At 40.4% G+C, this 14,359-nt stretch overlaps 1 protein-coding gene across 1 annotated transcript; it reads right to left on the reverse strand.

Moving 5' to 3' along the window:
- Positions 1–1,757: 1,757 nt before the first annotated feature.
- LOC121330205 (eukaryotic translation initiation factor 2 subunit 1) lies at positions 1,758–14,325 on the reverse strand. Its single transcript, XM_041276546.1, has 8 exons — positions 14,135–14,325; positions 12,742–12,983; positions 7,567–7,646; positions 6,564–6,715; positions 5,588–5,694; positions 3,299–3,396; positions 2,758–2,901; positions 1,758–2,275 (listed from the first exon to the last, which is right to left on the reverse strand). Exons 2-8 carry the CDS (start codon positions 12,980–12,982, stop codon positions 2,150–2,152), a joined length of 948 nt encoding a protein of 315 aa, XP_041132480.1. The 5' UTR covers position 12,983; positions 14,135–14,325; the 3' UTR covers positions 1,758–2,149.
- Between the last annotated feature and the right edge of the window lie 34 nt (positions 14,326–14,359).

Consider the following 14,359-nt stretch of genomic DNA (forward strand, 5'->3'; position numbering starts at 1 on the left):
GCTATACAAGCATTTCACTGTGGCTCCATGGCAATGCCAGCACTATACAATCATTTCACTGTGGTTCCATGGCAGTGCCAGCACTAACTGCTATACAAGCATTTCACTGTGGTTCCATGGCAGTGCCAGCACTACTATACAAGCATTTCACTGTGGTTCCATGGCAGTGCCAGCACTACTATACAAGCATTTCACTGTGGTTCCATGGCAGTGCCAACACTACTATACAAGCATTTCACTGTGGTTCCATGGCAGTGCCAGCACTAACTGCTATACAAGCATTTCACTGTGGTTCCATGGCAGTGCCAGCACTAACTGCTATACAAGCCATTTCACTGTGGTTCCATGGCAGTGCCAGCACTCGTGTATAGGGTTAGAGCTCTACAGTTCTACAAATAACTTCTTAAGTTTATTAATATTGTTCATGGTTGTGAATTTCTTTTATAGAAATTGTTGTGCATACTGTGCCAAACACTAGTCTTGTAGACAGAAACTCCCTCGGTGCTGGGGCTTTATCCGGCGTCATAGCCCAGCAATGCAGACTGTTGTCACTGTCAAAAAAAACAGACTGGACTTGAATCATCAAACAGAATAGCTGTACTGAATCTGCACACCTGGTCAATGCTTCACTCAACAAGTCACACAAATCAGCCAGGGGTGAGAATGACTCACATTGCAGAACAAATAGCTGCATGTACTGCTGATAGTCTGAGAGATAGAAGTGCAGCTGCCTTCGTGGTTATTGTATGCTTATCTCAGAAACCACAGCTCAGAACAACTCAGAGAAAAGGACGGGTCTAGATGATGGAAATTTCACCTACAGTATTTCCATTGGAGGTTGTTTCACCTTTAATAGAAGTACCACAGGGTATATACTCAGAAATGATCATGTGTATTGCCATATTCGTATCCCCCTCCCCCTGTATCAAGTCCTATGTAGGTCTACTTTAACCTTGTAAGGTATTTTTTTCCCCCACTTTGTATTCATGTTTAAAGTTTCATCTTCAGCTCCAGTCCTCACTATGGTGTTTATGAGATGTGATACATTTTAAAAGATATTGTTTGAACTCTCAAAAGAATGTGTGCAAAGCAGGAACATGCAAATTAGCAATGTTGCACAAATGAGCATACATATGATTCAAGGAAAAGAATGTGTCAATCTCTACAAATACATGGCAATAAATGACAGTAGTCTGTACCACATACTGTATATCCTCTGACACAGCTGTAAATATTAATGCTATGAACAAATACCTACATCCACTGTATATACATTATAAGTGCAACATACAGGCAGACAGATGCACAGCCCCAGATTCACATTGTGTCAATAGCAAAGAATGTTGTTACAATGTTTTATCACAATGGGAGAGACAATTCTCTAAATCCATGTAAAAATGTAAGTGTGACAATCACACACTTTATTATGCATCCAGCGCCACATTTCATCTAGAACTATTAAACACTCCAGATTATAAGCAACTGTAGGCCATTTAGTTAAGCTTTTAAAATGAACTGCTGTGTATGTTTGTCTGATGATAAAATGTATATATGGGAACCACCCGTTGTCTTAAATACTGATTTGAGTATTGCCGATTATGAAAAAAATACATTACTTTTAGTAGTAGTAATAATAAAGTATCTGTTGTACAGGATACCAAATTACAAAAAATGCAAATGTTAAAATGCCACCTTTCCAAAAACAAACTCATAAATACTTGTTTGCTGGTTATTAGACAATCCACTCACTCAACTTATTTTCAATTAAATGTACCAGAGCTTTATTTGTTTAATAGGTATTCAATCAGAGGACGACTCCACTGCAATAACATTATTGCAAAGCACTTTATGTATATTAAAGCACTGAATCCTGACAGACTGAAATGTAATCCCCAGCCTCTTCCCTCCCCTGAAAATTCAACATCAATAACAGAATGGTAAGAACTTCTTTAGAAAGGGTCTGACTCGGGAAGGCCACTGCCACCGCAGTCACAGCAATAAAATCCTAGGTATTAAACAGCTTTGTGTGTATTTGTTTATGCGTCGGTATTTTGAATACTTTCAACTGAAGTACTTTGGGATGAATTCAATACTGGGTTCAGTCTGTGTTGTGTGTTGGTCTGGTTGTGGTCTCCTTGTTTGGAGGGGTTTAATCCTCGGCTTTAGCCTCCATCTCTTCAGCATCATCGTCCCCATCGACCTCCGCATTCTCCCTCTCCAGCCGCTCCAGCTGCCGAGCCAGCTCCGTCTCGTCAGTGTCCGTCACCACCTTGGCCTGAGAGCGCAACAGACACACATGCACAGCATTATTCCAGATCTTACTTTAAACAAACACAACACAGCTACTGGTGCTTGTTTATCCTTTGTCACTTCCTTTGATAATATACAGTGAGAATTTCCTGCCCTTAAAACACCAGAGTTGGAGAGCAACCTGACAAGATGACTTCACCTCTTACGCAGACAAAGAAGGCACTCAGTACCAACCATACGCCAAATTACCCGTATGAATGGAGGGAGTTATTACTACTACTGGGAAAGCAAGTTATAACCTGCTACTTTTCTTTTTGTTGGAACTACAAACTAGGAGAGAATATTTCACTGGAACTACACAGACTATCTTCCTCGACCTCAGGGTGATCCCCACTGATGTACCCAAATCACCAAAGGGAGCCGTCACAGTAAGGATATATGGACAAAAAGCGTGTCTAACAATATATGTTAGAAATCTGTTTTTTGGTAGACATTGAGAGCTCTCACCTCCATCTGGATGTTGAAGACACCTCTCTTCTCCTCGATCTTCTCCTTGATGGCAGACATGGCCTGGTTAAGAACGGACAAGCCCTCGGTCCTCTCCAGTGTCATGGTGGTCATCACGTACCGCGGGGGAGCGATCAGGTTGATCTGCGACAGGACAGTCAGAAACACTGAATCCACAGGGATTCACCAAACACACAAATCCATGGGCGAAACATTACTGAACTTAAAGCGGACAGCCTTTCAAAAACCTTATAGCATTCATGTTAAGTATAACAGTAACAAACACCGCCTACCATTTCTGAGATTATAAAATGAAAGATATTCTACTGTATAAACAGCGATTCTCTCTCCTTGTTAGGGGATTTGGTGGAGCATGGTCTAGCGGTTCACTAGGAACTACATAGACGGACAGACAGCCACAGATACAGAAATCCTTATTCTACCTATTCTGAGACTCAATTATGCCTTTTGACAATGATCAAGACACAGTAGCAGGAATCCCCAGTTGGGCTGGTGTTTATGAAAAGATTTGCAATCTTACCTTAATAGGCATGGCCTCTGTGGAGCAGCTCAGCCCGGCTCTCAAAGCCTCTTTAACTGCATCGATTCCTTCATATCCATAGCAGGCAACCTCGATATCTGAGAAAACAATGAGAAATAATCACACAGGTAAAACTAGAGTGCTGTATTCAAATGGGGTGATGGAATAAGAACCAAAGCAACAGGATTCATCTTCACATCCTCACCGCCACACCCCCTTCCCCTTGTTGTGCTGAAGGTCTTTTGGTTCTTTGTTAACTTTTGTCTGTTTCAGGATGTGCTGATTTAAAAGTTTAAACTGCTGTTTCTTGGTACCTAGCCACTTCCTAATAGGTCACAGAGTTGGACCATTGGGAGTTAATCTGACTTACAGCACTGGAAGAAGCAGTTTGAACTTTGCAGATTTTTCAAAAGCTCTACAGATTCAAAGAGGATATCCGACACATGAATTGTGCGCTGAATTAAACAGTAGGCTCCAATTCGTACCAAGAGGTTTCTGTTTCACGTATGTAATGTTTAATTGTCCAAAAGCACTCTTATTGTGTACAGCATATGAGTAAGGCCCTGTGAATCACGGAAATTTTCTTTAAAATTCACGGCAGTGTCACGGTATTGTATTTTGCTGAATGTGCACGGGACTATTTTATAAAATTGTGTACTACATATTTTTTTTAAACATCAAATCGAGATAAATGCACTGACATCATCAAAATCAACGTCAACATTATTCAAGCACTTTACAATAGCTTTTGAAACAATGTTGTAGTTAACAGCCTGTAGGTAAAGTATCTGCAAGGACATCTTTCAGTTCTAGTACATCAGATCCCAATGAAATTATTTTTATTTAAGAATATTGCAAAAATCGTGGTATTGGGCTAATTTCACGATTTCCGCGCAGCTCATGAAATCACGATTTACACAGGGCCTTACAAATGAGCAACTCCTAAAAACTTTTCCATCATACATTTTACACTACTGGCACACAAACTTGAATGAATTCCTCATACAGTATACAATGACTGGCTGCTGAGGCTATGGCAGATCTGTAATCGGTGGTTTACAATCAGGATGACAGGACTACCCACAGAAGAATGGTTGTCAAGATGAAAACAAATGTTAACAGTACAACTTGAATGACAAATGATCTGGCTGAAAAACAAAAGATGAAAGCCTGAAAGTCAGAGGCGAGTTGCTACTTATTTTTAAATTACTTTACTGACTCTCCTGCAGTCTCGATATGAATAACAGACACCACACAGTATCCTGGTCTCGCGCCTTCATTTTAAACACACTAGGATATTCCTCACTGCTCCCACATAACTGGGAAAAACAAAACCAGCTTCATGCGCAAGTGGATTCTCGCAGCTCTAACAAACCGAGTACAACTTGCCAGACACAGGAAGAATCACTGTAAAGAACAGTTAGGTAGAGGTGCACAGGGTTAGCAGTGTACCTTGTTTTAGGGCTATTATCTTCACTGTCAGTGAAGAATCATTTTGATTTAAAAACGTCAGAAAACTGTATTCTGATTTTGTCTTTCTTACAGCTCTACTAATTGCATTACTGTCAGTGTATTTTAATTTAGTGTGAACTGTATTTTGAGCACGGTTTTGGAGGTAACTCAGCGACAAATTCTTTTTTTTTTTTTTTTAGGAGACAAGCGATTTATTCACAGCTTTCAAAACGTTTTAGGCAAGTGAAGAAATGTGTAGTAATAAACGTGAAATGACATTAGAAGCTTTCTTGTGCAATGTCATAAATCCGATTACATACACATCTTAGTCTTGTACATTTAAGGGTTTTGCTAGATGTATTCGGACTTTGTGCCAAACACTGATAATGTGATAAAGATGGCTGATTGCACGGGGTACTCCTATTGTTCAACATAGACTGTTTAAGTGCACAACCTACAAAACAAGAGCATTACTATCCACAGACCTATTTTAAAAAAAAAATACCTCAAGTCAGTCATTCTTCTGAATGTTAAAGCTATATTATTATAGCTATATTATTGAAATGAAGAGATCACTGTGAAGGAACTGAATTAGTCTGAAAACTTTGTTGGTTAAAATTGCACTGGAGTGTGTGGTAATATTTACTTTCCCAGAATAGCCGAGCGATACAAAAGGGTGTCCTTTTGCACCATCAGCAAGAGACCAGATCAGCACAGCCTAAGCTGAAGTAACACTTGGCAAGACTGGTACTAATCAGGGTGTGTGAAAGCAGGTATTCATCGATCAATCCTATCCAAAGCTAGCTCTGGGTGAAGCTGGGTATTCGTTACGGGTACCTGCTCTGATTTTGACTGCCTGTGGAGTGAGCCGTCTGTTGATGTTATCAATTAGTACATTCTTTTCTTCCTCAGTCAAGTCAAGGCAATCCAGAATGGCTGGGTCTCTACAGAAAAATAAAACACACACATTTCAAATGAGCCTTGAATTGAATAGAAAAGCACTGCATAAATGTTACTGAATGTAAAGGTTTCACAAGAAATTTCAATGGAAAAACAACGCTGTTTGCGCATAAACTTTAGCATTAACAAGAATACTATGATATCACCTTGCAACTAGGGGAACTTCAGTACAGTATTTTATCATATAGGTGCTTTTTCTATGAAACAAGGAAAAACATTTGGGAGACAAGTGTATGATTAACAGTCAATAGCATGCAGTGCTCACAATAAAAAAGGGGAACCATAACATAAAATGATATGGTGCCACCATGTAGTCAATTGTAATATCCACAGGTATTTTATTAGCTATTTAAATGGTTGCAATAACATACCAACTCATCTTTCTATACCAGTGGATGCAGCATACTTGTTTTTCCTATTCAAAATGCTTAATTTGAATGTCACCGCCCCTTTCCAACCCATTTACTGAGATCAGACTTTAAATCAACGGGAGACCTCCATTCCCACTGTTTTCAGAGATGGAATTAAGACTACTATTGCATGGCAGTATCACCCATTTCAGATTTTAATGAGCTTGATTAGCCATAATGTATAGGCAACAAGCTCAGGTGTGTTTTATTAAATTTTTAGTAAAACCAGGAATGGCTCAAACTGCTATGCAATGGGTATTGCATATTTCCATCCCTGGTCTTAAAGAAGAAGGGTATGTGAAGTTGCACAAATGCTACACAGTACATACAGTGTACAGAGGTAGACTGTAAAGCTTTGGTTATCCATCCTGGCAGTGCATTCGGATTCAGAAGGTGCCGCTGCCCACAGGAAACGCAAGAGCAGCCTGCCTCTCTGAACTTACGAGACGGCCTGCTTGAAGGCATCGTAGGCTCCATATCCTGGCCTCTTGTACTTCTCATCAAAGACCCAGGCTGTCCTCTGGAACAGGCTCTCCAGCTGCTCATCCTTTGTGTACTCCAGGACCTCTGCAACATGGCGCAGGATGCTGTAAACCTGCAGAGAGGAGCGATCTGCATTACATCTCAATATAAACCACATGTAACCCTGCAGAGGAGCGATCTGCATTACACCTCAATATCAACACGTAAACCTGCAGAGAGGAGCGATCTGCATTACACCTCAATATCAACACGTAAACCTGCAGAGAGGAGCGATCTGCATTACACCTCAATATCAACCACATGTAAACATGGCCCAGAGAGAAGAGATCACACACATTAACACACACGTAAACATGCAGAGAGGAGTGATCTGCATTACACCTCAATATCAACCACACACATAAACCTGCAGAGAGGAGCGATCTGCAATACACCTCAACATCAACTCACACGTAAACCTGCAGAAAGGAGCGATCTGCAATACACCTCAACATCAACCACACACATAAACCTGCAGAGAGGAGCGATCTGCAATACACCTCAACATCAACTCACACGTAAACCTGCAGAAAGGAGCGATCTGCATTACACCTCAACATCAACCACACACATAAACCTGCAGACAGGAGCGATCTGCAATACGCCTCAACATCAACTCACACGTAAACATGCAGAGAGGAGCGATCTGCAATACACCTCAACATCAACACACACGTAAAACTGGCCCAGAGAGGAGCGATCTGCATTACACCTCAATATCACACACCTGGGTTACATTCTCCACAGTGTATCAGATTCAGAGCTGCATGTTATTGTGCATGGTACTAGATAAACAGGGAGTTGTATAGGGTACTTATTTTTTACTAATACAATTGAATAGGAACGTGGGACAGTGCAGCTTTTAATTCAGGTTCCAATCTGATTAAGCAGAAACGTGTGTCTGCAAGAAATTAAGTAACTTACAGTCTTGGATTTTGTAAATTTGTCTTCACACTTGATTGCTTCTTCTGGAGAAACTCTTCTTTTAGATAAATCAATATAACCTGTGGGGACAAAGGATAATTAGTGAATTGTTTCAAGCCTTTAGGTCTGTGTTCTTTGAGCAAAATATCCAGGGATTTGGGCTAGGGAACAATGTGTAACATACGAATGACAAACAGCAAGACCGGAACTAAACAATGTACTGAATAAGTACAGTACCGTGAAAAAGTATTTGCCCCGTCTGATTTTCTGCATTTTTGCACATTTGGTCAGATCTCTTATCATCATGCCACGATCAAAAGAAATTCCTGAATACTGCCAGAAAAAAGTTGTTGATGACTCAGTCTGGAAAGGGTTACAAAGCCATTTCTAAGGCTCTGGGGCTCCACCAAACCACAGAGCCATATTGTCCAAATGGAGAACGTTTGGGGCATTAACTAATCTTCCCAGGAGGAGTGACCGTCCAGCCAAAATCTCTCCAAGAGCAAGGAGTAAAATCGTCCAGAAAATCACAAAGAACCCTACAACATCCAGGGATCTACAGGCCTCTCTCACCTCAGCTAAGGTCACTGCTCATGATTCCACCATCAGAAAGACACTGGGCAAAAATGGGATTCATGGCAGAGTAGCAAGGCAGAAACCACTGCTCACCAAGAAGAACATGAATGCTCATCTCAAGTTTGCCAAAAAGCACCTGGATGATCCTTAAGAGTTCTGGAACAATGTTCTATGGACAGATGAGTCAAAAATTGAGCTTTTTGGCCAACATGGGCCCCGTTATGCCTGGCGAAAACCAAACACTGCATTCCACAGTAAGAACCTCATACCAACGGTCAAGCATGATGGTGGTAGTATCATGATTTGGGGATGCTTTGCTGCATCAGGACCCGGACGACTTGCCATCATTGAAGGAACCATGAATTCTGCTCTGTATCAGAGAATTCCACTGGAGAATGTCAGGCCATCCATCCGTGAGCCGAAGCAGAAGCGCAGCTGGGTCATGCAGCAAGACAAGGATCCGAAACACAGAAGCAAGTCTACATCAGAATGGTTGAAGAACAAGAGATTTTAAGTTTTGGAATGGCCTAGTCAAAGTCCAGACCTAAACCCCATTGAGATGTTGTAGCAGGACCTGAAACGAGCAGTTTATTGTTCAAAGACCCACAAATGTCACAGAGTTGAAGCAGTTCTGTATGAAGGAGTGGGCCAAAATTCCTCCACGGCGCTGTGAGAGACTGATCAATAACTACAAGAAGTGTTTGGTTGCAGTTATTGCTGCTAAAGGTGGCGTAACCAATCTAAGGGGGCGATTACTTTTTCACATGGGGGCATTGGGTGTTGCATAACATTCTTTAATAAATACATTTAGTAAGTAACAAAATGTAGTGTTATTTGTTCACTCAGGGTCCCTTTTATCTAATACTAGATTTTGGTTGAAGATTTGTTAACATTCAATGTCAAAAATAAGCATAAAAGCAGAAAATCAGACAGGGGGCAAATACTTTGTCACGGTACTGTATAATCACAATTCCATTTAGAAATACTGAAAGAAAGTTTATAAATTAAATGAGAATGATTTCAACTCGATATCTTCCTCAATGTGTTCAGTGTTGAAATATGTTTTTGATCTGCATTCTTATATCCTGGGTAATGGGGACCCCCCAGATGAGAAGTGTACAAACCTGTTAATGGAATGTGGGTATGCTGATTTTGCCCATATTAGATATAAACCTTGCATAGGGGTTAATGGATCAGCTGTTGCTAGGTACAGCAGGTCACATAGGCAAGGGGAAAGAAAGACTCTAGGACACTCAAACTGTACAGGTAAGAAAAAGGCTAAATATAACAGAAGCAGGGAACAAAAGAGAATTAGAAATCAGCAAAGAATAGGAGAGCTGTGGATTTTTAGCAGGGTTGGCAGATTTAAATCAAGTCGATTAAAAAAAAATCATTGATTTAAATATTTTAAAAATATTATCATATTACCATTTATTACGCAAAACACATTATAGTTCACATTTAGAGGATGTCACAATGATACATGATTTTCGTTTGGTATGTAACTAGTCACAAACCACCATCTGCCACAGCCTAAGACTGTTAAACATCCAGTATTTGGAGGTAGAGATATAACTACAGTACTATACATTTTTCTATAATTTGAAGAAAAAAATAAAAAATTATATATACACACACTGGTTTGAAGAAGTATTCACCCCCTACCAATAATGCCACATTTTGTTGAATTACAAATAATTAATGCACAGTTATTCAAATTAACTTATTTTTATTCTAAGCTGTAGTGGTTAAACTGAACATTTATATGGAGGAGGAGGTTAAATGTCAACAAAACTTGCAAAGAAAAAGCACAAAATGAAATTTACTGGTTGCATAAGTATTCAGCCCCTTAAGTCAGTACTTGGTAGAATTACCTTTTGCAGCAATTACTGCTAGGAGTCTTTTTGGATAGGTCTCTACTAGCTTTGCCCATTCTTCACGGGAAAATTGCTCCAGTTTGGATAAGTTTGTTGGGGATCGTCGATGGACTGCAATCTTCAAGTCTCGCCATAAATTTTCAATTGGATTCAAGTCAGGACTGACTGGGACACTCAAGAACATTAATTATTATCTTCTTGTTCAACCACTCCAGTGTGGCTTTGGCTTTGTGTTTCTGGTCATTGTCCTGCTGATATGTGAATTTCCTCCCCAGTTTCAGAGTCTTGGCTGACTCAAACAGGTTTTCCTCAAGGATTTGTCTGTACTTTGCACCATCCATTCTCCCCTCTATCCTGACAAGCTGCCCAGTCCCTGCTAAAGAGAAGCATCCCCATAACATGATGCTGCCACCAACACGCTTGACAGTTGGGATGGTGCTGACTGGGTGATGTGCAGTGCTGGGATTGCGACAGATGTAACGCTTGGAATTTAAACCGAAAAATTCAATTTTTGTCTCGTCTGACCACAAAACCTTTTAACACATGTCTGCAGTATCAGCTACAGGTAGTGGACAAAAATTGAAACCCCTGGGTAAATGAGGGACACCAAGTATATTGAAAGCAAGGGCTTCCACAGAGGTGTGGACATGCGTTAATTTAGCAAATAACATCCCACCATGCTTAGGGTCATGTATAAAAATACTGGACAGGCCTGGTTGCCTATAATTATAGCTAGCATGGCTGCAAGAAGAGAAGGCAAAGATCAAAGGCAAGATCAATGCTAATCGCTACTTATTGGCACTGAGTGATCATCTTCATGTTGCAGTATTTCTTTCTTGCCGGGGGGTGGCGGTGGGGTGTCTTCCAGGATGACCATGCCCCTAGCCACAGAGCACATGTGGTCACCCAATGGTTTGATGAGCATGACACTGATGTTATCCTTATGCCATGGCCGCCTCAGTCACCAGATCTGAACCCAATCAAGCATTTATGGGATATTCTGGAACGACGACCGAGACAGTGCTTTCCACCTCCATCAACCAGGCGTGAGTTGATTGACGTTCTCGTGGAAGAATGGTGCTGCATCCCTCCTGCAGAATTCCAGAGGCTGGTAGACTATGCTACGGCGCATACAGGCCATACTGGCTGCACGTGGTGACCCTATTAAAATACTTTACATTGGTGTTTTAGTCCACTACGTGTACGTGCTTTAAGAAGAGGGTTTTTGAGAAATGACTTCTTTCTTGCGACCAGTCCATACAGGCCAGCTTTGTGTAGGGACCAGCTTATTGTTGATGTGTGAACACTGACTCCCATCTCAGACACAGAACTATTCAGATCTCTCAAGGTCACTGTTGGCTTCATAGTGACATCCCAAACCAGTTTGCTCCTTGCCCAGCTGCTCAGTTAGGGAGGGTGACCTCATCTGGGTAGTGTGAGTGGTATGATCAACTTCCACATCTTAATGATGGACTTCACTGTGCTGACGGGGATAATTAGCACGTCTTAAATTATCTTGTACTCTTCTCCTGCATGGTGCCTCTCTACCACTTTATCCCTGACTTGTTTCGAAAACTCCTTTCGAAAACCTTCATGGTTGCTTTGTTGGATCGATAAGTGAGTTGCAGTTTGAAAGTCGTTATATACCTAAGGGAAATTATCTACAAGTTAAACCACTCTGAGTACATACAGGCTGAAACAATTTCACTAATTTTGTGACCTTTCAAACAAATCATTTGCATCTGAGCTGATTTAGGGCTGCAGTAGCACACGTGTTGAATACTTATGAAACTGAGATTAATCTGTTTTTCTCTGTAAATCTTATTTATATTCTATATGCATTTTGAAACTATCAATATGGAGTAGTTTGTATAGATTCTACATGTAAAGTCTTCTTTGAAAGCGTCGTGGAGTACGAGTAGGCACCAAAAAAGTGACAACTTTGCATATTATATATAAAAATAGATGGTTTCAGTGAGTTACAGGAAAATAATTCCATCTAGGGTTTCTGTGATGTCAAATTACGAGACTGCAGGCCGAGTCACAGAAACCCGAGATGTTTCCTGTAACTCACTGAAGAGGCCCATCTATTATTTCTTTTCTAATACATGGATACCATTGTGATGCTAATATTAAAGACAGGGTTTAGCAGTATAGTTTTTTTTTTTTTTTTTTTTTTTAAATGTAGTGTTTCAATGCTGTAGAGACATGTCGTCATCCATTAGTGCTTCAGTTTTATTTGGATGATTGCCTTTACCTTCTTTTAATTTCTCCAGTTTCTCCGAGATATTAGTGTACCAGCTTTACATCATTTATGTTTTTTTTTTTTTTTTGTTTTTTAAACATCCTCATTTTGCTGATATTAATGAACATTTCTGTACTGTGGATGTTGTCGAGTGATTGAAAACGCGACATTTTGTGTTTGAACTGAAAGTGATGTATATTGATTTAAATTAATAAAATCACCAATCCTGATTTTCGGTGATCCCTAAAGTAGCAAATATTTCTGCTACGATGGTGTTCTTTTGTTTCTTCCCAATGGGCTGTCTGTTACTAGCTGTGCTGCAGTGTGGCTCCTTCTCTTTCTTGCCATGTGGGTGGAATTTGTATGCGCAGATTGCACTTACGTTCATGCTGCTTGACATGTAAGGGACTGGAGGAGGTCACAATCATAGTTGTATTGTAATCACAGTTCCATAAGTGGTTCTATAGAAACGCCTACCTTTCTCTTTGTCCACTCGGATGACCACCACGCACTCGTTGCGGCCGATGCGAATGAGCTTGTTGATGGAGCGGATGCGCCTCCTGGACAGCTCGCTCAGCAGGATCATGCCCTCGATGTTGTTGTACTCCAGCAGGCTGACGTAGGCGCCCATCTCCGCAATGGAGCGCACGTTCACCATCACCACATCCTCCACCTCAGGGAACTTGTGCTGGTAAAACCTACAGCTTAGTGCCGGCATGCTGGGAACAAACGCTCAGAGTTACAAGAACAGAAAGCAGCAGCCACATAATATAATTTTTAAAACAAAATACAAAACAGTTGAAAATAAATTACATATCGAATGTATGATAGAAGCTAGTCTATTGGTCGGGTATAGCGCTGCTTAACTAAAAGCTCTGCCATTGGACATTGAAACATTAATCTGTCCGTACACATGGTCGACCTTTTTTTTGTATAAAGCTTGCGATGTTATAATGAATTCAGCGCGTTTAGAAAAGCAGACCATGGGAAAGCCAAGCTTCAAAACACTGTTTACATGGCTTTCTGGGAAGCAAAGTAGTAAAATTGTTAGAGCCTATTTAATACTCTAAAATTATTTATTAAAACATAACTCATTAAAGCTGTTGTCAAGCAAAACTGGAAATACAGTATACTGAAATGTTTGACTCATTGTCAAAACATATCCTTCCACCACACGGTATTTGAATACGGTCGCTCAAGCTCATTTAACTGTCACTACTTTGAACACTTTCGGTATTGGATAACAAAGAACTGCACCCCCTTTCTGTCTATTTTCAAAACCAATAAAGAGAGATGCTCGTTTATGATGCGTCAGGACATCAAAAAACAAACAAAAAAAACACCTGACAGACTAGCTGACAGCATTTTTTTTCATGTCTTCTATCTGGTCAGGATGTACAAACGAATATAGTTTTGAATAATAGTTTTCCCAGAATATTAAACGAAATTCCAAGCTAATGGTCACTACTAATACTATATGCGCCATTATTTTTAATGCATTATAAGGCGAGAATGATTTTGTATAATTAGAAATATTTCCTGGTATTGTGAACAGATTGGGTTTCAGCATTAAGACTGTATACATACAAGACTTAGCAATAACTACCCTTCAATGTGTCATGTACTGGCTACCGGTAAATAACTCAAAAGTTGTCTGCAGACTGAAACGTTGTAGGACTCCAGTATTTTGGGCATTAGTTTCAAACTGTTAATGATCATTGTTCAAACATGTTTTGAAGTAAACTGCTACAGCCGTCAATTTATTTAATAACTGCTGTAGTACCAGGTACTCCTCACATGTAATATAACCAGCCACAAAACACCCAATTCATTAATTTACTCTTCAAAGATTATATAGCAACTCCGTTACCTTCGCTCTCAATGCTGTTGCAGACTGTGTAACCTGGATTACTACGACGGCGGTTGAACGCGTTGTGTATCAGCAATGTTTTTAATGTAAAGCGTTAATAAAATTAAACGATGTGAACAGCGTCAGCCCCTGAATGCAGACAGTCACAGCGGTTCATCAGCGTGCCCGTACATCGCTACTGCGCAGCAGCGTCACCCCTCATCCGGAAAAGGAAACAGAAAACAA

This window comes from Polyodon spathula, chromosome 17 (genome assembly GCF_017654505.1).
Source record: "Polyodon spathula isolate WHYD16114869_AA chromosome 17, ASM1765450v1, whole genome shotgun sequence".
NCBI classification, from domain to species: domain Eukaryota; kingdom Metazoa; phylum Chordata; class Actinopteri; order Acipenseriformes; family Polyodontidae; genus Polyodon; species Polyodon spathula.

Coding starts and splice junctions, on each gene's coding strand:
- LOC121330205 (XM_041276546.1), bottom strand. CDS start 12,982: ATGCCGGCACTAAGCTGTAGGTTTTACCAGCACAAGTTCCCTGAGGTG. Junction 5,695..6,563: donor GCCTTCAAGCAGGCCGTCTC/GTAAGTTCAGAG, acceptor ATTTTTCTGTAG/AGACCCAGCCATTCTGGATT. Junction 2,902..3,298: donor CAGAGGCCATGCCTATTAAG/GTAAGATTGCAA, acceptor GTCCTGTCGCAG/ATCAACCTGATCGCTCCCCC.